The sequence below is a fragment of the Urocitellus parryii genome, chromosome 4, assembly GCF_045843805.1.
Source record: "Urocitellus parryii isolate mUroPar1 chromosome 4, mUroPar1.hap1, whole genome shotgun sequence".
Lineage (NCBI taxonomy): Eukaryota > Metazoa > Chordata > Mammalia > Rodentia > Sciuridae > Urocitellus > Urocitellus parryii.
In genome coordinates this window covers 68,994,992-69,015,939 of record NC_135534.1, presented here as the reverse complement: position 1 = coordinate 69,015,939, position 20,948 = coordinate 68,994,992, and the positions used below count along the sequence as shown (strand labels likewise).

Here is a 20,948-nt window from a genome sequence, read left to right as displayed (position 1 = left end):
TTACTAACTAGAGCTACAGAACATTGCCTAATTTTTTATTAAAATCTTTCTGCGATTAATTCTGTGTTTCCTTCGCATATCACACAGAGGTATATGTCAAAGATATTAGGAAGAGTTAGGGAAAGTAACATTCCTACAAAAGGTAAGCATGATAGGTTCTGGGGACACAAAAGAGAATAGGGAGGAAAATGTCTGTGTTTTTTGAAAAAGCTCAATTTTCCATCTGGCCCAGTGGGGGGCCTTTGAAGGGTTTTAAGCAGGAGAGTGGCAGGATTAGGTTTATCTCAGGGAGATCACTCAGGTTGCCAGGGGAATAAAGCAGGGTAAGGAGCAAGAGGAGAGCTGAAAGGCCACAGTGATGGGTGGTGGGGATCTGGGTAGATAGATGGAAAATCACAGGAAGAAAAAGAGATTTGCAAATTCCCAGCAGCTTTATGGAAAAACAAATGAGTGGAATATCAGCCTACCATGGGAATAATGTAAAACACTGAAAAGTATACTCACCCAGGAACCCCACTCCAAAACTGACCGCCGCTCACAGGCTAAACCGTTTTCTCCCAATGGCTTTTAGATAAAGACCTTCTAATGCATTGGTTGAGTCAAAGTTGATTCATAAAAACTTGGTTCGGGGAGACATTTTTCAGAACACAATGTGAATTGAGGTGTACCTCAATAAGTGTAAAAAGAGCATAATTTTAACTCCACTGGTTCCTTCCGGTGACTGGACACAAATTGCTCAAGTACATGGGTCTTGGGTCACCTGAGGCATGCTTCTGGGCTCTTATCTGTTTTCAACTTACCTCCTCTTTTCTCCCTCCAGAATCGGTGGACAACTGCCCCAGCAACTGCTATGGCAATGGTGACTGCATCTCGGGGACCTGCCACTGCTTCCTGGGGTTTCTAGGCCCCGACTGCGGCAGAGGTGAGCACTGTGGTGGGGCTCTTGGTTTCTGCTCCCAAGACCCTTTGGGAAGCTCAGGTTCCACTTCTCAGACAAACTACAGAACTCGAGGACACCCCATGGTGTGCCCAAGAAAGGCTCCCTAGGGTCATTCTTCAGAAGCCCTTCAATGGAATCCTGTCCACCATTGTTATCCGCTGTGGATAACACTGTGGGCTACGTGAATGGTCAGGAAGGGAGGGATCGTACAGGGGCAGCCACAGTGAATTTAGTGTCCCTTATTGGAGCAGGCAGAGTAGCAGCGGGGGTTCTTTTACAAAGCTCATTTCCCCTTTAGAGGAGTGATCAGCTCTTCCCAAGCATCTTTGAAGTTTCTCTTCACTGTGAAGAGTGTGATTTCTCTCAGGCCTGTGGATGGGGAGCCTGGGGAGTGGCTCTGTTCAGACCTTCTGACAGTGCAGGGAGAATCTTAGTTGAGACCACCAGGGAAGGACCTGGGAGGCCAAGCTTCTCCTCTCCACACTCCACACGGCCCTGCTGTTGCCTAATATTTAAGCACATGCGGTGCTGATGAAAACCACTACGGAGAGAGTTTTAAAGGCTACTCACAACCTGCCTTGTGCTTTTGGTATTCATTTCTGTCCTGGAAGAATGAACAGGGAAAATGCCAAAGGAGGCCTGTAGTCCTGAGCATTTGGTCCTCCCCTTGGGAAGCTGAAACGGCCTCCTCTGCTGTTTTTCCACCACTTCACTCATACAGCAGCCATTGGCTTCACACCCATTTGGGATTTGGTCCTTTGCTGGTCACTGTGTTTACAACATGAAACAAGGCCCAGCCCTGGGAGCTCCCAGTCTATCCTGGGAGTTAGACAAGCAAATGGACAATGGCGAAGCAGCACCGTAATAAGTAAAACATGACAGCAAGGTTAAAGCGGACCGGCTCTGCTTGGAAGGGAGAAGGATCAGCCCAGGAGGGGTTTCCAGACAAGGCAGCCTTGGACCCAAGTTCTGAGGCTGATGGAGTTGTTTATGAGTGGAAAGCAGAGATGGTTTCCCAGGCTCAGGGAACATGGCTCGGCAAATACTGTGCCACGATGTCACTTTGAGGGTTCTGCTTATTTTAGCTAATGTGAAATAGACTCCATTTGAGGCAGCAGAGCTGGCAGCCCCAGGAAGCACAGTCATTACCTGCTGAGTGCTTTAAAAGGGAAAGGAGTCAGGTGGGGCCAGGGGAAGGTAATACAGAGAGAGATGAGTCATTCCTCCTAACAAGAATTACTGTCTCATCCCATATGCACTTAAAGTTTAAGAGTCATGTATAAAACAGCCTTACTGTATCTTGGTAAGACTGGCAAGTACTTATAGCACAATGCAATATAATTTATTTTTATATAGTGTCCTTTGTAGAGATGATCACAAAACCCTTTACGCTAAGAGGCAGAATGGAAAGATAATACTTTAAAGAGCCAAGTTGGGCCCAGCTCTTCTCTCAAGGGGGCAGTGGTGTATGGGACTGGAGTGGAGGCCTAAAAGACAAGGGAAGCAGGGGTTTGCTGGGTTAAAGACAGCAGTAAGTGGTGCTGCAGATGAGGTGTGGGGAAGGGAAAATGGAGTGCTATTAGAAGGAGAGCATTGGAGGAGAGATTCAGACTAGCAAGGGGCCCAGCCACTGCCTTTTCCAGGGAGAACAAGAAGCAGACTGCAGCTTCCTGTCTGAGCTTCCCAGCAGCCCCGGGACCACACCAGCAATAGGAAAGGGATGGAGAAAGCCTCATTCAGTGGGCAGCAGCACTGGGGGCCCTGCACCTCGAGCTTTCACCTACAATTCCAGATGTGTCTAACCTGGAGAGAAATAAAGCAAAAGAAACGTGACGGGCACATGTCTGCCTATCAGATGTGTGGCAAAGTTGGGAATGCTGAACAATGACTCATGCCAGGCTTCTGGCACTGTCTCCCCAGCCTCCTGCCCTGTGCTCTGTAGCGGAAATGGCCAGTACATGAAGGGCAGGTGCCTGTGCCACAGCGGCTGGAAGGGTGCCGAGTGCGATGTGCCCACCAACCAGTGTATCGACGTGGCCTGCAGCAACCATGGCACCTGCATCATGGGCACCTGCATCTGCAACCCTGGTTACAAGGGCGAGAGCTGCGAGGAAGGTAGGACATGCCATTGACAGCTGTAGGTCTCTCCTCTGAAATAGAGGCCAGTACACAGTGCTAAGAGGAAGCCTCCCAACCTCCCTGTGACCTCTGCCCTTGATGCTAGAAGTCCACCAGCATCTGTAATGGTCCACAAAGGGGACAAGGGCTGTCACTTACTGCCCATTTGTCATATCAAGGTTCTGTGCTAGAAGCCTCCTAACACCTAATGTCAAACCCCATTAGGAGTTTGCTCGACTGTTCAGTGGCAGAACTGGGTTTGGCCCAGTCATTCTGGCTCCACAGCCCAAGTTCTTTCCACTCCCCTCTAAGCTCATTTGCTCTTTCCTATCTCCATTTCTCAAGTCAATTTCTACCTCAGACTTCACACTCTGTCTGCCTTTATCATACTCCTGTATGTGTGTGTTACTGGGTGCATGCATGTGTTCACATAAGACTCGTTGGTGCTCATGAGCATGCCTTTCTCCTTCATAAAGCAAATGTGTGGCTAAGTAAATCAAAGATGGATTTAAAAATGACATTTAGATTTTTTCTGGAAAATCTAACTGAGTGAGCCGGATGAATATTTTTGTTTTATAAATGAAGAAACTGAGACCCAGGGAAGGGCAGTGACCTTCCCATGATCAAAATCTGACCAATGGATTCAGCCTAGGTCTTCTCCTTTGGATTTCCAGACAATAGGAGGAGTCTCACTCACAAGCAACATGGAGGAGCTTTTATGACTGCATATTCTGAAATCACATATATGTTTGAGTTTGGCTCTGTACTCACTTGCCTCTGTTCCTTCATCTATAAAATGGGAATACCTTCCTCAGAGGGCCATTGTGAAGATCAAATTAAATGACCCATGAAAACCACTTAGCTCAGGGTCTGACACATAGTAAATGCTTCATAAATGTGGCTTTTTATTGTTAGGATTATCCTGGGGACAAATGAAGCGCAGTTCCTGTTTTACCCACTCATTTCACCCAAGGTCTTTTGAGACAGAGGGACTTTGCCATTTGCAGTTAATGACCGATGCTGTGCACTGTGGTTACCACCTGTTCACCACCATGTAGCACCCTGGCCCCTTCCCCTGCCCATGCCAGAGACTCCGAGGAGAGCTGGCCTTCTAAACCCATTTGGTATTTGACAGAGAAGCTCCTCATAGGGCATTATTTTCTCTTAAAAGAAAGAGAGTACTAACAGGCCCTTTTCCAAAGATAGGGTACAGGAAAGGATTGAGACAGGCTTCATGCACCCCTTCTTCCCCAAGAAGGGCTGGGCATTCATCAGTGGGAGTGACTGGGGCTGTTTGGGAGGAGGCACCAGCCCCTAGAACAAAGGAAGCTGGCTTTCTTAGCCCGAGAATTAGGGACCTTCCTCTGCTCTCCCTTTCCTTTTGGACACTTGAGGTGGACACCCTGAGAAGGAACAGGAGACACAAAGGAGATTCCACCCCATCCCCATCTGCATAATGTGGGCTCAGGAGGGGAACGTGTCTATCCCCAGAAAAGCTGTACTAGACGGTGCCTCAGAGCCGCAGGGTTATTTACAAAGAGAAAAATGTTGTTCAGAACTTTGATTTACGTTATCTATTTGAAAAGAAATGCTTTTTTTTACTCCTGCTTTCTCTTCTGAAGAGGCCCATCTGGGACTGATTCCCTTTATTATTTCTTTCTCTGGCAAGGCGTCATTACATAGTCCTGTGTTTATAATAGGGTTTTCTTGGGCCTTCCTCCTCCTCCTCCCCCTCCTCCCCCAGCTCTGTGCTAACTGTGTTTATAAAACATCAGCTAACAAGCTTACTTTTTTCTCTCTCTTCCTTCTTCTGAAGTTTATTGCCCCGTATTTTTTAAAGCTTGAACTGAGCCAGCAGGACGCTTGGAAGGGGTGGGGGAGGGGCAGAAGAGAACAAACTTAGATCTTTTGCAGTGAAAAGCGAGAAGCTGAGTTCTTGGTCCTGAAGGTGTCTAATTGCTTGTGTGGTCACTGGAGCGTGGAACATTTGGGGGAATGGGTTTTGTCTGTAGCCTAGTCATGCAGGCCTCATCATTTCATTAATGGGCTAAGCTTCTGCTAGGAATCCTGGCTCAAATGGCAAGCTCTGCAGTGGGAAGGGGAAAAAATGTAACTGTGAATATGCCTTCTAAGAAGAAACTAAGTCAGACCCTCTTCTAAACCAAGTCAGCCCACCTCCCTATGAGTGTTACCCTCTCTTCCATCCTGTGCTCCCACCCTTTGCCTGCTGGTTCTTCTCAGGCCATGCACAGCTCCCTGTGAAGTAACTAATGCTCAGATGTTGTCCCAGCATGATGGGAGGAAGGCAGCTTTGGCTCCATACTGGGGTTGCTACCACCCCAAAGGCCCAGGAAGGGGCAGATCTAGTCTTCCCATGACCTCTGTGGCAGAGCATCGTTGTGGCATAGATAATGGCCCTCAGGTTAGGATCAACAGAACACAGGGACAGCATCCATCCTGCTGGACCACTGCCAGTCCGTCAAGGATCCCTGGAGCTGCTCCCTTCCGGCCTCGCAAGCCTCTTTCTAACCCCCCCTCTTGCCCTACGCTCACTTTACCCAGTTGACCTGCAGAGATGAAGGCCTCTCCTCAGTTCCTCCTGGTCTTTGTTCTCTGCTGGGAGCGTGGGATTCACTTTGCTGGTTCCTGGGTCCCTTCAGACTCATTGCAACAGGGCAAGAACAGGACTGTGATGCCAAGAGCCTCCTGCTACACTGGACACCCTCTTGGCCTGGTCTCTAACAGTGTAGATTTATAGGTTCCACCTGGAGGGTGCCCTGGGATTCTCAGAGGCCACTTCAACCCGAAGCTGAGGTCCAGCACTCACAGAATGGGAAATACCTTTATAGGCCTTGGGGTAGGAATTGCTGAGTTGTTTCCTGTCAAATTGGAAAACTCTCTGGATCTAGGGAATTATCAGAGTAACCTAATGGGCCAGAATAATCCTTCTGAGGTTCTGAGATCTGAGGCAGGTCATGAGAATTTATCACTGTTATTATTTCATTATTTTTAATTACTAGGAGCTCCAACAGGTCATGTTTTAACCATTACTAAATGGTGTCCAGAGACTGCAAGGGAAGAGGGTCTTTGCCTTCATTTAGCTTTATTAATTCTCCACATTGCCTATTTCTTTCAAGTTTTGTTTTGAATTCTATTTTTAAACCACTTCCTGCATTTATGTAAGTATATATGCAGTATGCAGTTTCGAAATGAGTAAGATTGTAACAGAAAATAGCAAGAGGCCTAGACCTTGAAAGAATGATTCCAGTGGAAATTCCTGTGTACTACAGTGTGATCTTGGGCAAGCTATTTAGCTTCTCTATGCTTCAGTAGTTTAAAGCTACTTAGTTTATACAAGTCCTTTCAAGTCCTCAATGTCATTTGGACCTTACAGCAACCTGAGAGGTGTGTATTTTTACCATACCTGCTTTTAGTTGGGAAGATCAGAGCAGGTATGTCCCTCGATCATGGACATAGAACCAGTTCATTTTCCCCCTAATCCTTGACTCTTAGTCCTCAGAGGCCAGATGCTAGGTTCTTTCCTTTGCAGTGTAGGACTTCCTCAGGAGCTCCTGGAAGGAGGAAGTGAGTACTGGAAACCCTCCAATCTCCAGCAGCTCTATGTTGGGTCCCTACCAGGACACATGTCCTCTCTGTCACAAAATGAATAGAATCCCCTTCCTCCCTAGAGCAAAAGGCAGACCTAACAACTTTTTATGGGCCAACGTCCTTTATCAATTCTGTCTTCACTCTGCTACCTTTTGTACTCTCCACCTGAACTGGAACCACAGAGGTCAATTCTCTAACCCTTCTGCTTTCTCTACGCAGTGATTTGTGGAAGATCAGGGTCTCTTTTGATTTTGGTAGAGCCCTTAATAGAAATATCATTGGCTTCAGAAACAGAAAGACATACCTTCAAATTCTTTTCTGAATGTGGAGAAATTGTAATCCTTGAACATTATTGGGAGAAATCTAAAATATTAGAATTACTGTAGAAAACAGTGTGTTGGTTCCTCAAAAAATTAAAAATTGAATTACCATATGATCCAGAAATTTCTCTTCTGGGGATATGCTCAAACAAAATGAAAGCAGGAACTCAAAGAGATCCCTGATGCCACACGTTCATAGCCTATTATTCACAGTGGCTAAAAGGTGGAAGCAACCCACATGGATGAATTGATAAACCAAATGTAGCACATATAGGGCGATGGAATATTATTAAGCCTCAAAAAGCAAAGAAATTCAGGCACACACCACAACAGTGGTGAACCTCAACAACATATCAAGTGAAATAAATCAATAAAAGATAAATACCATATGATATCACTTGCATGAGATACCTGGTGTAGCCAAATTCAGAGACAGAAAGTAGCATGGTGGTTGCCAGGGGCTGAGGGAAAAGAGAAATATGGATTTGTTTAATGAGTACAGAGCTTCTTTTTTATGAGATTAAAAAAATGTTCTGGAGATGGCTGGTGGTTAGTAGTTGCAGAACAATGTGAATGTCCTTAATTCCACTGAACTGCACACTTAACAATGATTAAAGTGGTAAGTCTAGTCTTATATTTTGCCACAATTTTAAAAAATGGGGAAAAAAATTTATCTTTGGCAGGATTTAGCTATGTGACCTAACATAAATTAGTTACCCCTCTGAGCCTGTTTTCCTCATGTGTTCCTTATTGGGTTATTGAGAGAACTGAATCTGATAGTGTAGATAAAGCACTTAATATAGTGCAGACACAAAGCAGGTGACCCACAATACTAGTCTTCCTTCCCCTTCCCCTTTTCTGCATCTGTCTCTTGAAACCCCTTGCCTTGGGGCCCCTGAAGCCTTGTAGGGGCTGCTGGCTGGGAGCTGTAGCTTTCTAGCTCACTCACCACAGAGGAGAAGCTTCACAAAGTCAGCATTTGTAATCCTAAAAACTCAATCAAATGTCACCTTCAGGCAAGCCCCAAGAATTTGGGGGAGATGTTGAAATCAAATAGGATTTAGTTGCAAAATAAATTCTTGTTTAAATTAAGGAATCTATTTTAATTTCATGCTCACATAAATAAAATTGCATTATAAAGTAGTAAACAGCAAAAGTTTGTTGTATAGAGTTGTTGAGAACCTCACAGGTGCTGAGCACTATTCTAGGAGGTGAGAATCAGAAATGAACAAAGCAAAATCTTATCCTCTATCCTTTCGATTATTATGGATAATGCAGAGGGGGTGTCACTGGGTGCTATATTGATGCTTGATATGAGGTTATACTTGGTCCACCTCCTAAACCAAGAAGTAGAATTTGTGTCCAAACTTCACAGTTGAGGAAACAGCCTCGAAGAGATAAATGGTCCGTCACTGAGAGTTGGGGACCAAGCTTTGCTAAAGTACTGCTCTTTACCACAAGAGGCATCTCCATGGGATATGGTGTCCTTCTAGCTGCGCGTTTGCTGACAGAACCCTCAACCTTGCTGCAAGATGCTTATTTGTGTCCCCTCTCCTCCTCATCACAGTGGACTGCATGGACCCCACATGTTCAGGCCGCGGTGTCTGCGTGAGAGGCGAGTGCCACTGCTCTGTGGGATGGGGAGGCACCAACTGCGAGACACCCAGGGCCACCTGCTTGGACCAGTGCTCAGGCCATGGGACCTTCCTCCCAGACACCGGGCTTTGCAGCTGTGACCCAAGCTGGACTGGACACGACTGTTCTATTGGTAAATGTGGGAAGAAGGGGCACAGGGTGTGGGTGGAGGGAGGGGCTTCCCACTATGATATGTTACCCATTCAGTTCTGATCAGTGGTTAACCTCTTCTCTTAGATGGGCAGAAGTTTCAAAAATCACAATTGTTTCTTCCATAGAGGTGAATTTGAGATTCAAAACAGTATTCTTTATCAACATTAGCAATAGTGCCTGTAATTCTAGATATGTTTCTTAAAGATCCCTCTCTCACACAGGACTATTTTCCCTGGGCAAGACTATGGGAAAGTTCCTAGGCAAGAGCCATGGGGCAAGGGGTAAGAGTGGCCCCTGCCCCAGATGCCACACACTTTGGTTTCACCTATTTCCCAGAATAAAGTCTAAGGTCATGGTGGGTTTTAGGGTTCTCTGTGATCTGGCCCCCACCTGCCTTTGGTCAGATGCTCAACTGGATGCTAGGTTCCATGGATGCAGCAAACATTCCTGTTCATGGTTAAGCCCTAGGACTCAGCACGGGCCTGACCCATTCATCAGAAATACTGATGAATGAATGAATGATTTAAGCCAGGATTGAATGTGCTCTTGATTGCAGTTTCTGGCTCCCCACAGAATTTATACATATCAAGTTCAAAGGGTAATGCTATTGGCATCCTTCTGTTATAAGTGCTATGATTTATAGACTCTTCCAAAGAGGATTAAGAACATACATGATTCACTTACCATAGTATTGGTACATAGTAGGTTGAGTCCACATCCAATATCACACTTAAACCACACAAAATCCCTGTGAGAAAGGAATCCTCATGCCTGTTTTACCAATTTACACGACACTTTAACCAGTGAATACTTTTTGAACATCTATTTGTGCCAGGTACTCTTCTAGTCAGAGAGGATAAAGAGCCTAGGACATCCCTACCTTCCCAGAGCTTGAATTCTGGGAAGAGGAGAGGGGAGACCACAAACAAACAAAGAAAAATAAAGTGATAAAGAAGCTCAGGCTCAGAGAATTTTTAAGTAATCCTGCCCCAGGACACTCAGCTAGAGAGTGATAGCATCTCCAACTAGGCTCTTCTGCTCTAAATCACCTTCCTCACCACTCCACACTGTTAAAACAATGTGAGGCTTAAATTAGCTCATTATGGTGTGGATTAACAGTTCTGGTTGTTATCAGGAAAGATGGCTGAGACCTTTGGCGTTCACACCTTTGGAATACTTTGAATCGCCTTTCCCCATTGAACAGAGAACTGACATTCAGTAACAGTCTAAATTGGACTTTTATCCTTGTTTGCAAAGCTCACATAAAGACATGATTGTGAGCACAGATGTGCAGAGTCTCAGGAATAATTCTTTTTATATAGCTCTGTTTATGGCAATATAATAAATGATCCTCTTAAAGCTACGCTGGCTTGTATAGTTCATTATATGGCCACAAAGCTAATTTATGACAGGTCTATAACTGTGACTTGCACCGTTAATCCCTAATGAAATTCCACAGTTTTGGAGGAGGCAGGTATAACTTTGGGTGATATTTTGAAGTATTCTTTAGTTTAGTCCTGTGAAAGGAGACGACAGAACCATTGGAGGGACTCCTGTTGAATTATTTGAATTGAATTGTTTCTCAATCCTGAGTACTGCACTCCCCATAGCTGTGGCTCACGTGAAGGCAGAGAACCCTGTGGGGAGAAGAGGCCCTGAGTCAGACAGACCCAGGTTCAAATCCCAGCCCTACCACTTCATAGTTGTAACTTTGGGCAAGTCACTTTACCCCTCAAAGCTAAAAAAAAAAAAAAATGGAGATAACTATGGTATCTACCTTCCAGGGTCATTGTGACAATTATTCAAGACAATGCAAAGGAGAGTTGAGCATGCTACTCAGCCCATGATGTGGGCTCCATAAATGTTTTCTATTTTTATGATCTTGATTAACCCAGCCATCAGTGGAAGCACTGGATATTAACAGAAACATTTGATAATATGAAGCAAGATAAGACATGCCTTTCAGAAATGCAAATTATAATTTTTCAGTCTCCAATCTATAACTGACTAAATGGTGTCATGATTGTTGCAAGGCCAGGAATTTAAAGGACAGCTTCAAGTTATTGACCCCCTTCACAGTAGTAGTAAAATTTGGGGTTTTATTGAGTGACTGATAGCATACACCAAACTATGACACACAGAAACACACTCCACAACCACACCACCATGGCCATGTGAGGAAGGATGGCAGGTGTGGTGTCATCCACGCTGGGAAGTTCCATGACTTGCCAAAGGCATGCTGGTGAGTGAGGAAGGGGAGTCAGACCCAGTCCAGGGCTCTAAATCAAGCCTTCTTCCTGTCACCCAGTTGGAAGGATAATGAGAGCATTTCAAGTGTTCTCCTCTTATCTCAACCACCTAGGCATCACCTACCTGGGTCCAACCCTAATTCTGCCTTTGTGTGGCATTGGCAAGCTTAACTTCTCTTGACTTTAGTTTCTGTATCTGAAAAATGGAGATAATAGCACTGATCTCAGCAATTATGTGATTGTTAAATTACATCATTTTTGTACACACATAGAACGGTGTCTGCCATGTAATATGCACTTTTATATCTCTTTCTACCTCCATTCCAAGAACACTTTCACCAAGTGGAAGGTATTTTAAAAGTAGTGAGTCTTTGCAATGAAGCCAAGCAAGAGCTGCCTCATTGTCTGGATGCAAGGGCAGCCAAGAGACCATCTTTATGTTCAGAGAGATACTAATGGAGCAGGCTCAGGTTTCATTTCAGAAGACTTGCTCCCCACTCCTTGAGCGTCTTCAGTAGGTATCTTACCCTCTCCCACCCTCAATTTCTTCCCACTTACCTTATAAAACTGTTGTGGGGATTGGGAGAGAAAATACAGGTGAAATGGCTACCCCAGTACCTCACAAAGCTCAGACACTGGACAAGTGGAAACTCTGTTCATGTTATTTATGCTGTGTGCTGTCTGGTGTGCCCAGAACTTTCATCAGGAACTGCACACCAGCAGACATGTCCTAAGTGGTCCTCCCAACATCAGGGTCCACTGTGGGTTGGCAAAGCTAGACTCCTGCCGGCCACCACCCACTGGGAAGGAGGACTGTCTCTTCCCTGAGATGAGTGTCTTGCTGCTGTTCTGCACCAGGAACAGGATTTAATGAAGGCAGCTTAAATCAACATGCCCTGTGTTCAGCAGCCAGCCTGTAATGAAATGTGAGCTGACAAGTTCCTCGGCACTTTGGTGAGGTTTGTGGAAACAGTGAAGGCAGATTTTATACAGTGTTTACTTGGGTCCCTGGTTCCTGGCAGCCTGGTTTCCAGTCTCATCTCAGAAACTGTTCCTTAAATCCAGCCTGTTCATATGGTCCTCCACCCTGACAGGCAGCATGAGATAATTGTGAACAGATTCCTGTGACCCAGAAGATGCTGTATCCCACCCATCAGCCCCAGGGCACCTCTGTCCTTAACTTTGGGCCCTAAGGAAATCTGCTTCCCAAATCATTTGGGATGATGAGGACAGCAGGGAAGGTAACCGTGCTGTCATGTAGATAGGAAAGGTTGGAGAGGGGAAATGACTTGCCCAAAATGATTGGCTTACAGCTGCAGAGTTGAGTCCAGGGCAGACCTTTGTCTCAATCCTCAGCTCTTACCTCAAACCCTTTCCATCCAAGGAGGCTTCCTTGTCAGTAATCGTCTCTTCGTATTGATAAGCCACAGGATGGAGTGCTAATTAAAGAGCCACCTATTTCTTTGTGCTCAACCACATACCATCCCTGAACTATGTGTTTTACAATCATTATCCTGGTTAAGGTTTCTAAGAGCCCTGTAAAGGTAATGTCACTAGCATTCTCATTTTCTAGATGAAGAAACTTGAAACTCAAAAGGAGTGTTACTTTCCAACATCTACCCCACCTCGTTAGTAAGTGGCAGAGTTCAGATTCAAACCAGATGTGGCTCCAAGGTCTTTCCTAAGTGTGTTAATCGGCTTTCTGTCACTGTGACAAAATACCTGAGATAATCAAAAAGAGGAAAGGTTTGTTTGGTCTCATAGTTTTATTGATTCCAGTCCATGGTCAGTTAGTCCCATCACATTGGGCCTTGTAGCATGGCAATATGTCACGGTGGGAGCACATGGTAGAGAAAACTGCTCACCTCATTGGTGGCCATGAAATGAAAGAGAAAAAAAGAGGAAAGGCTGGGGTCCCAATACAATTTCAAGGGCATGCATCCAATGACCTAACTGTCTTCCACTAGGCCCCATCTCCTACAGGGTCAGATGCTTCCCAGTAATGCCAAGGGCTGGGGATCCAACCTTCAACACATGGCCTTTGGGAGACATTCAAGACCCAGACTGCAGTGCTGATACCACAGTGATCTGAGCAGTCGTGTCTCTCTAGAACTGAGCTGTAAGCTCCATGAGGTCAGAGTCTGTCCACATCCTGAGCACAGGGCCAAACATGCATTAGATTCTCAGTGACTATTGCATGAATGACCCAAGACCTAACCAGTGAACGGGCAAAAAGAGGACAAGAGAGCCCACTGGGAACACAGGAAAGGGAGGTGTTGCAATTGAAACTCTGCCTGGGAAGATTCAGCACACCACTAGACAGACAGCTGTCCTCTCTCAGGACCCCCATCCCCCACACTGAGAACCCTTCCTTGCCACCCCACACACTCTTCAGGAAAACCAAGCCTCTGGCTCCTTCTCTGACACTTTCCAAACCTCACTTCTATTAGTCTCAATTGCAGTGCCAGCCAGCCAGAGCTCCTCCTGGACTAGCACCACACCACTGCCCCTCCTTCACCCCAGGGAGCAGCCTGCTGGGCTGGATGCATCATCAGCCTATGCTTCAAGCAGCACAGCTCAGCAGCTCTCGGCTCCACCTACCCCAAGGGCTATGGTTGGCCATTCTTCCCCTTGGCACAGAGCTGTCTTAGAAAGGAAGGAAATTTAACCTCTTTGAGATGGTCCTTAGAATTGGAAAAGCCTACCTGTCCTTCAGAACCTAATGGCTTCTAAAGAAGGTTGCAGGCTCTGTGACATTCTCCAGGGTACCATTTGAAAGGCCAGTCCTTAGACTTATCATTTGCTCCTCCATAGGTTCATTTATTGGGGGGTCTTTATTCCCACCCTCTCCCATTGCCTCTATTCTCAGCTTCATAAATTCATTCCTAATTTCCTCTGCTCTGAGTCTTGTCTCCCATAAATGGTTTTTATTTGAAAGGAGCCTCTTACTACATTTTATTCCTTTGGGTTGCTGGCGCACAGAAGCAGCACATGGCAGGGAGCCTGCCTGTAAAATGCTCTTGCTGGTGGTTTATGATTCTTATCATTTCATTGCACTTGAGTTTCATGGAATAACAGGTGGAGATTTTTAGAGATACAGTGGCATTAGTTTGGAGGTAGCATGTGCCCTCAGTAAGAATTACACGAGATTTGGAGTAGGACCAGGCTAGATTGTCAAAACTCGGCTGATCCGTGGAGTATAGCTAATGATACCTGCCTTGCAGGGCTGTTTTCCAAATTAGCTTTAATATGTATGCATAAAATGCTTAGCATGGTGGCTGGCATTCAGTAAGCACTTACTAAATGAAGTATGAGTGTATATATTTTTCAGAATGCATGATTAGGTCTAAATTAGCCAAACAGTGTGAGATTCTAACGAATTTGAATTTGAGGGCAGTTTACAGAGTGAAGGTTCAGAGCCAGAGACCTGGATCTGAGTCAATGTTAAACAATTTGTTTTCTCTTTCAGAGGCTCAGTGTCCTTGTTGCTTCTGAGTCTTTCTACCATCCCCTTCCCCCAGCCCCCAACACTGGTCCTTGACTCTAGACCAAGAGTCATTAATATGCTGACACATTTACCCCAAACAACTAGGTCAGTGGCCCACAGCACAAGGGCCACACTGTATTAGCAGCAGCCTTCTCTCAGGACAGTGAGTTTCCTGAGCTCAGTGCCAGCAGAGTTCAGCCCCCTCGAGAGAGACCTGGAGTAGTTCCAGACCTGCACATACCCCCACAGCTACACACATTTGTTTCACGCAATCACTGAGCCTTTCTGGCCTCCTCTAGGTGCTGAGCACTATTCAAGCCACCAAGGATCAAAGAGCTCCTCAGTCTGTTCATGAAGTGGAATGCCCAAGCTCGAAGCCTGGTGTGCATACAGTAGTGATTAGGAGCCTGGGAGAGGAGTCTGGGGAGGTGCTCACTAAGAGACACGGGAGCCACACTTGAAAGGGAACTGAAAGGATGCTTGTTGGTGGCAAGGAGAGCAGGGCATTGCAGGCTGAGGGACAGCATGTGCAGAAGCAAGAGAGCCCTATGAGTATGCCATCTGTTGATAAAGACATATCTCATCTGACTAGAAAGTAGGAGCCCTGGGTCAGGAGCAGGAAATCAGGTCAGAATATAGGCAGTGCAAATCACGGAGCCCACCCAAATGCCTTAATAAATAAAACTCTTAAATTCACAGCTTTTTCAGTGAACATTCACTATTTCCCTCCCATATTCTACATCAGGGCTCTCTCTTTGGCTCTTTCAGCTCAACCTCTGGTGTAGGCTCTATAACTTAGGGAGACATTCCAGAATTCAAACTCATATCCTCTGAGTTTTAAGTTCCATCTCTATTACTCTCTTTCTCTACCAAAAAGAAAGGAGAAACCTCAAAGCATAAATGATAACAATAATGATTAGATGGATAGGGATCTGAACAGCTCTGTTATTAAATTAATTCACAATTGACAGCAAAATGAACCAAATGCTTAAAAAATAAATAAATAAACTGAAAGTAGCAGCAGGGTTAAAAAAAAATTAAAGCTCTAAACATAGCCGTTGAATTAATGCTAACTTTTGAGAATGGTAATTCAATTTTATTTACGAAGCAAAATATAATTACATTTAAATTTGAGGGAACAGAATTTAATTCTTATTAATGACAGAAAGACTGAGTGAAATGCTTTAATGCCAGAGAAATTGTCTTATGTTCATGGATGGGAGAGAAAATTAGATTCAGCGTTGAGCATTCTCCCCTGTTACAAGTCTCATTTGTGTAGCCAGAATTGTTCCGTCTCTGAGAAGCACCACGTTCTCAGCCCAGAAAGCACAGCACCGACATCCAATTAAACATCAAAAGGAAACGATCAGGCTGGGCTATTTCTGTATAGGTATGGTACAGGACAGGAATCTCAAGGTTAGAATTTCACCCGAGAAATAATATCCAATGAGACTTGACATTTCCTGTGCCCCTTCCCAGCAGCAAGCGACAGCCTAAAAACCAAAGTTCAGAATAATAAATATCTGAGACATTAACGCTGCCATGTGAGGGAAGGGGAGTGCTGGAGGGAGGCAGGAAGAGCTCTTCAGTTGTCTGGAAAGTAGCGTAGACGTTTAGACACAATGAGATGGTCAGTTCCTAGCATTTAATCAAACACTGGAAAATTGGGCTCAGACAGGCATACTGCTAAGTACTGCCAGAGTTAAAGGTTGATAAACCAGGAGCTGGCAGCTTTTTAATTTAGTGGAATTTCCCCCGACAGCCCTGGAACATTTTCTATCAGAATTGGAGCTCTTCAGTATGTAAATATAAGTCCTCCTGAAATTGGGCTTCAGAATCAGGTCTCTGTTTGGATGTCCAAGCTGATACTTATATTCTCTCTCTCTCTCTACTTGTCTTCTGGATCAAACTACTATTATGATAACTTGTAATTTTAAAAAATAACTGTTCCTTGAAAGGAAATTTTACATTGTATAGAACTCCTTCATATATATGCATCAGAATTTATTCAAACAACAAATACATAAGCCTCTGACATGGCAGGGAGTGTTGTTCCCAAGAAATCAGGGTCTAGAGTGACTTTCCCAAAAACACTTTGGGAAATCAAGAGTTCAAATTCAGATTTCTCTGGGTTCATAGTATATTCCCTGCACAACTCTGTCACTGGCTGCTACCAAGGTTCACGCTGAACCTGGCAGTGAATTAGGTATCAGGTGTACCGGGTACCACTTCATGTAGTGACACTGCCAGGAATCATGCAAATGGAATCATGACCTGGTGTGCTTCGTAGTACTCCCGGAGTTCAGGAAACAGACTAGTTACTTTCAATTGGGGTGATCCAGGTGGCTTCTTGGAGGACATGGGACTTCAGATGGGTGTTGGAGGTTGGCTATGAGTAGGCACAGATAGAGGGAGGAAGCTAGCACTTTGCAGCAAAGACTTGCAACATGTACAGAGCTGAGACAGATCAAGGGCATCTCCTGGGAATTTTTAGTAGTGCAGTGTGGCTTATCTTAGCATATCTATGGCAGTAGTGAGGGGGGAAGAGGTAAGGAAAGATAACAGGTATCAGAGCCTGAATGATATAAAAGAGTTTAGGTTTATCTGTCATTGGAAACCTCCAAGAAGTTTTAAGTGGAGGTCCAACTTGGCAGTTTGGTCTTAGAAAGTTTACTCTAACATCAGCATGCAGTTTAGATGCCTGGAGACATCCTGGTGCAAGTGTCCAGGAAAGAGTTAGATAGATGAGCTCATAGCTGGGTGGAGAAATGGACCTTTTACCAAAGATTATCAGGTCAGAGATCTTTTGGAAGAGGACATTGTCTACCTTCATTTCACCCATTTGGATCCTTTTAGTGAGTTGGGTTCCACCTGTGGCCAAGGATGCACATCCTAGTCATGTTCTTTGGCTCCTTTGCTCACCAGGCCTTTCCTGGCTTATTATCCTGCAGAGTCAGACCCTGTTTGGAGGCCTCCTCCCAGTTAGGTTTGAAGTCCTCTAATTAGGAAGCCTGATACCCTCCAATTAAGATGAATAACAGGTTTACTGCTTCTTGTGATAGGTACTTTGTAAAGGCTTAAAATTCTAGTCCTGGAGGAATAGGTGTGGAGACCTGCTCTGCACCAACACACTGGAATTCACTTTTCTGCCTGGTTTGAAAGCTCTCTAAGCTCCTTGAATGAGGTGAAAGGCCATGTGCTTCCCAAGGCTCATTAGCTTTGTGCCATCTCCATCTGCAGAACAGAGCCATGACTTGGAGCAGCGCTGGCTCTCGGGTGATAGGAGGGGAAGTTGAAAAGCACAAGAGAGTGGCTTGGGTTTGGCCTCAATGTCTAGAGGACACTAATTACAGTAAGGAAGTGAGACTCAGGCTGCTTTTCTGCACCTTCTTCCTTGTCTTCCTAAAACCTGCACTGAGACTAAAAAACTATTGGCATAAGTTAGTGAAGGAAGGATCAGGGGGTGTCCTACTCGAGAGAATGCTGGCCTGTTCAAAATATGATCTCCTTTAGGAGAGAAAATTAACATATAATCAGCCTACTGCTCACTGGGTGTGGTGACCAGCTTTGTGCTCATTTACATGCATGGGAAGACTTGAGTTCCTTGTGGCTAGGAGTAATTTCATATCATTTCTGCATTCCCAGCCTGCATCTAGGGATATCTGGCACATAGTAGGTGCACACACTCTCAATAGATAGATATGTAGATATATAGAGATATATACACAATAACTCAGACCTTGGAAGTAACACAGCCCCGTAGAAGTAACACAGCATTTATCTGTGACCTTGAGAGTCACAGAGGAGCAACTGGAGCCATCCAGCCATCAGGGCCTCTACTTCTACTGCTGACTACCTCTGTGATAGTGCTGGGGGTTGAACCAAAGGTCTCATGCATGTTAGGCAAATGTTCTACCACTCAGCTATACCCCAGCCCTTTTTATGTTTATTTATTCTGAGACAGTCTTGCTAAGTTGCCCAGGCTGGTCTCAAACTTGTGATTCTGCCTCAGCCTCCCAAGGAGTTGGTATTACAAGTGTGCACCACTGTGCCAGGTTTCTCAATACACTGTAAAATCAATTTTAAAATTATGGTAGCTGGGGTACTATTGTCACCATTTTACAGATGACATAGATGAGGCACAAAGGTAGGCAGCATTTGTCTCACATGGCAGACGTAGCAGATCAGACTCTTGAACCCAGCTTGCCTGACTCCAAGGCCTTTGCTCTGTGCAAAGTCACAGAACATTGAGTAATCACATAGCATACTCTGCCCCCTATCACTGGAATTTGGGACCACATAGATACATGTGTGAGCCTCACTGGGGAGTGCAGAGAATAATTTGTGATAGCTGGATCCTGGAGGCAACACAGATAGACTAATAATCCTGAGAAAGAATTATCTTCATAGAAGTCTTTGTGAAGGTGAACCCCTTGTGGCTGAGATAAGGCTTCAGGGAGGAGGTGTTATTGTAGCCAGAACTGGAAGCACACTTAGACTTGAACATGTGAAGATGAAGCAGAGGAGGGCTTAGACCATGGAAACTGCACACGCAGAAGCACAGAGGAGGGGCCAAAAATACATAAATGTCTCTTGTAGCCATTGCCTAGTTGGTCCCCTACAGGACTGTTTTTATAAGGTAGCTAGCAAGTTCTTTCTCAAGTACTGACATGTGTGTCACTGTGTGGCATAGAATAAGGCACTTCCTCTTCTAGGTCCTAGTTTTGCTGTCTAACGTTGCTCCACCACAAAATCTACTCTTCTAAGTTCTCATCTTTTTTACTCTTGGTCCTATAATCACATAACAGAGATCTCCTGACTCATCTCTGATCTTACAATTAGGCTTCTGATCTTGGCTAAGCCACATCCCATCATGCTCAGGATCTTTAACCTTTCCTGGGCCCTCCCAAATGCAGTTCTTCTCATACTTCAAGAGCCCTCACTCTTGGTCCCCAAATGGGCTATTTCAGTGTCTACAGCTATTCACCAGGCCACTGCTCACAGATATTCCTTTCTCCTACCTCACTGAGAACATTGAGAGCATTAATCAAATACTTTCCTATTATTATGGATGGTTCCCTACACAGCCCATGCCCACATATCTCTCTGTTCCCTTCCCCAGGGGATGAACTGCCCTGTAAGCCTGTCTTGCCAATTATGCTTTGGGTCCAGTGTTTGCCAACTTGTTAAGAGGCATCTCAGTGGAACATCATCCCTTGCTTTCTCCATGTCTTCAAACCCTCCCTTCCATGGCTCTTTCCAGCATATAAACATGAAATAGTTGCCATATAATAGCTGCTTACTCTGTGAAAGATGTATGTGACACTAGATACATTGCATAACATTTATTTAACCTGCACGTGAGCCTAATATTTGATATCTATATACTATTTTGCAGATGAGAAAGCTGAGGCACAGAAAGATGAAGTAACTTGCTCAGGTCACATGTTGGATGGATGGATGGATGGATGGATGGATGGATGGATGGATGGATTGATGTTTAGTTAAATGGCCTGGTGACTGGATAACCAGTTAGATGATCAGGCAGTTAGGTGGAGGGACAGACAGATGGACAGAGAAACAAAGAAAAGGAGAAGTTCTTAATCCAATAGAAATTCAGTTGTGGTGAGGAAGCAGACTCAGACTCTGATTTTAGAAATTGTGTAGTCTAACTGTGGCAATGATCTAATATACAATTAGCAGTCAGGGAACCACTGTCAGATTACATCAGGTTTTACCTCAACCTGATCCCCCAATTCACAAACCAAAAATCTGTATTAGTATAATCACCTTTTATTCTAGCTAAGTACCTTTGAGCATTTCTCCAAGCAGTCTCCTTGACTCCAGTACAGGAGTGTAAGTAGCCTTACAGGACTGCTATGAAGCAGTAATGAGGTAACGTTTCTGTGCCATCAACAACAGTTCTGCGACATTGTGGAAATTTCATTTCTTTCTTATTTTTGCCTTAAGTGCTAGGTAGATTGACTTGAATTTTAAGACTACCAGGATTTTAGAGAAATCCCTCAAGTGGGCAGTAACTCAGATGAACTAGTGATAAAACAGAAAATCCAAGCAGAATTCATCTTAAATTGTCAAACTCACTATTAAAATTTCTTAAGGTCACTCTCCAAATCTCAGTTCCTAAGCAAAATAGAAGTATTTGACTTATCAAATTTGACTTACAAACAGACTTCCAAGAGGTCACATGGGGCTCAGACTTTGTTCCCACATGCCCAGAATTTTAAAAACATTTTCATCTGCATCCATTCCTTGTTCAGCAGAAAGTGTGCAGAACCATGGGTGGGTCCCTACCACTCCCTATTTGTGGCAATTTTGAGCATCTTTCCAAGTAGAAGAAAATTTATGGGAAAATTATGTGTAAGTCTCTCCCTTTAGGGGAAAGACACAGCTTCCCCTACCAGCTATTTTAATGAACA

General features: G+C 44.7%; 1 protein-coding gene across 5 annotated transcripts in view; it reads left to right on the top strand.

Moving 5' to 3' along the window:
- Window positions 1–20,948, top strand: part of Tenm4 (teneurin transmembrane protein 4) — a 375,231-nt gene that overhangs the window by 239,522 nt on the left and 114,761 nt on the right. For all 5 annotated transcript variants that reach the window (XM_026387278.2, XM_026387277.2, XM_026387274.2 and 2 more), the window contains 3 exons: window positions 821–922; window positions 2,861–3,055; window positions 8,555–8,755. In XM_026387278.2, coding sequence (XP_026243063.2) covers window positions 821–922; window positions 2,861–3,055; window positions 8,555–8,755 — 498 coding nt within the window. The remainder of the gene's footprint in view (window positions 1–820; window positions 923–2,860; window positions 3,056–8,554; window positions 8,756–20,948) is intronic.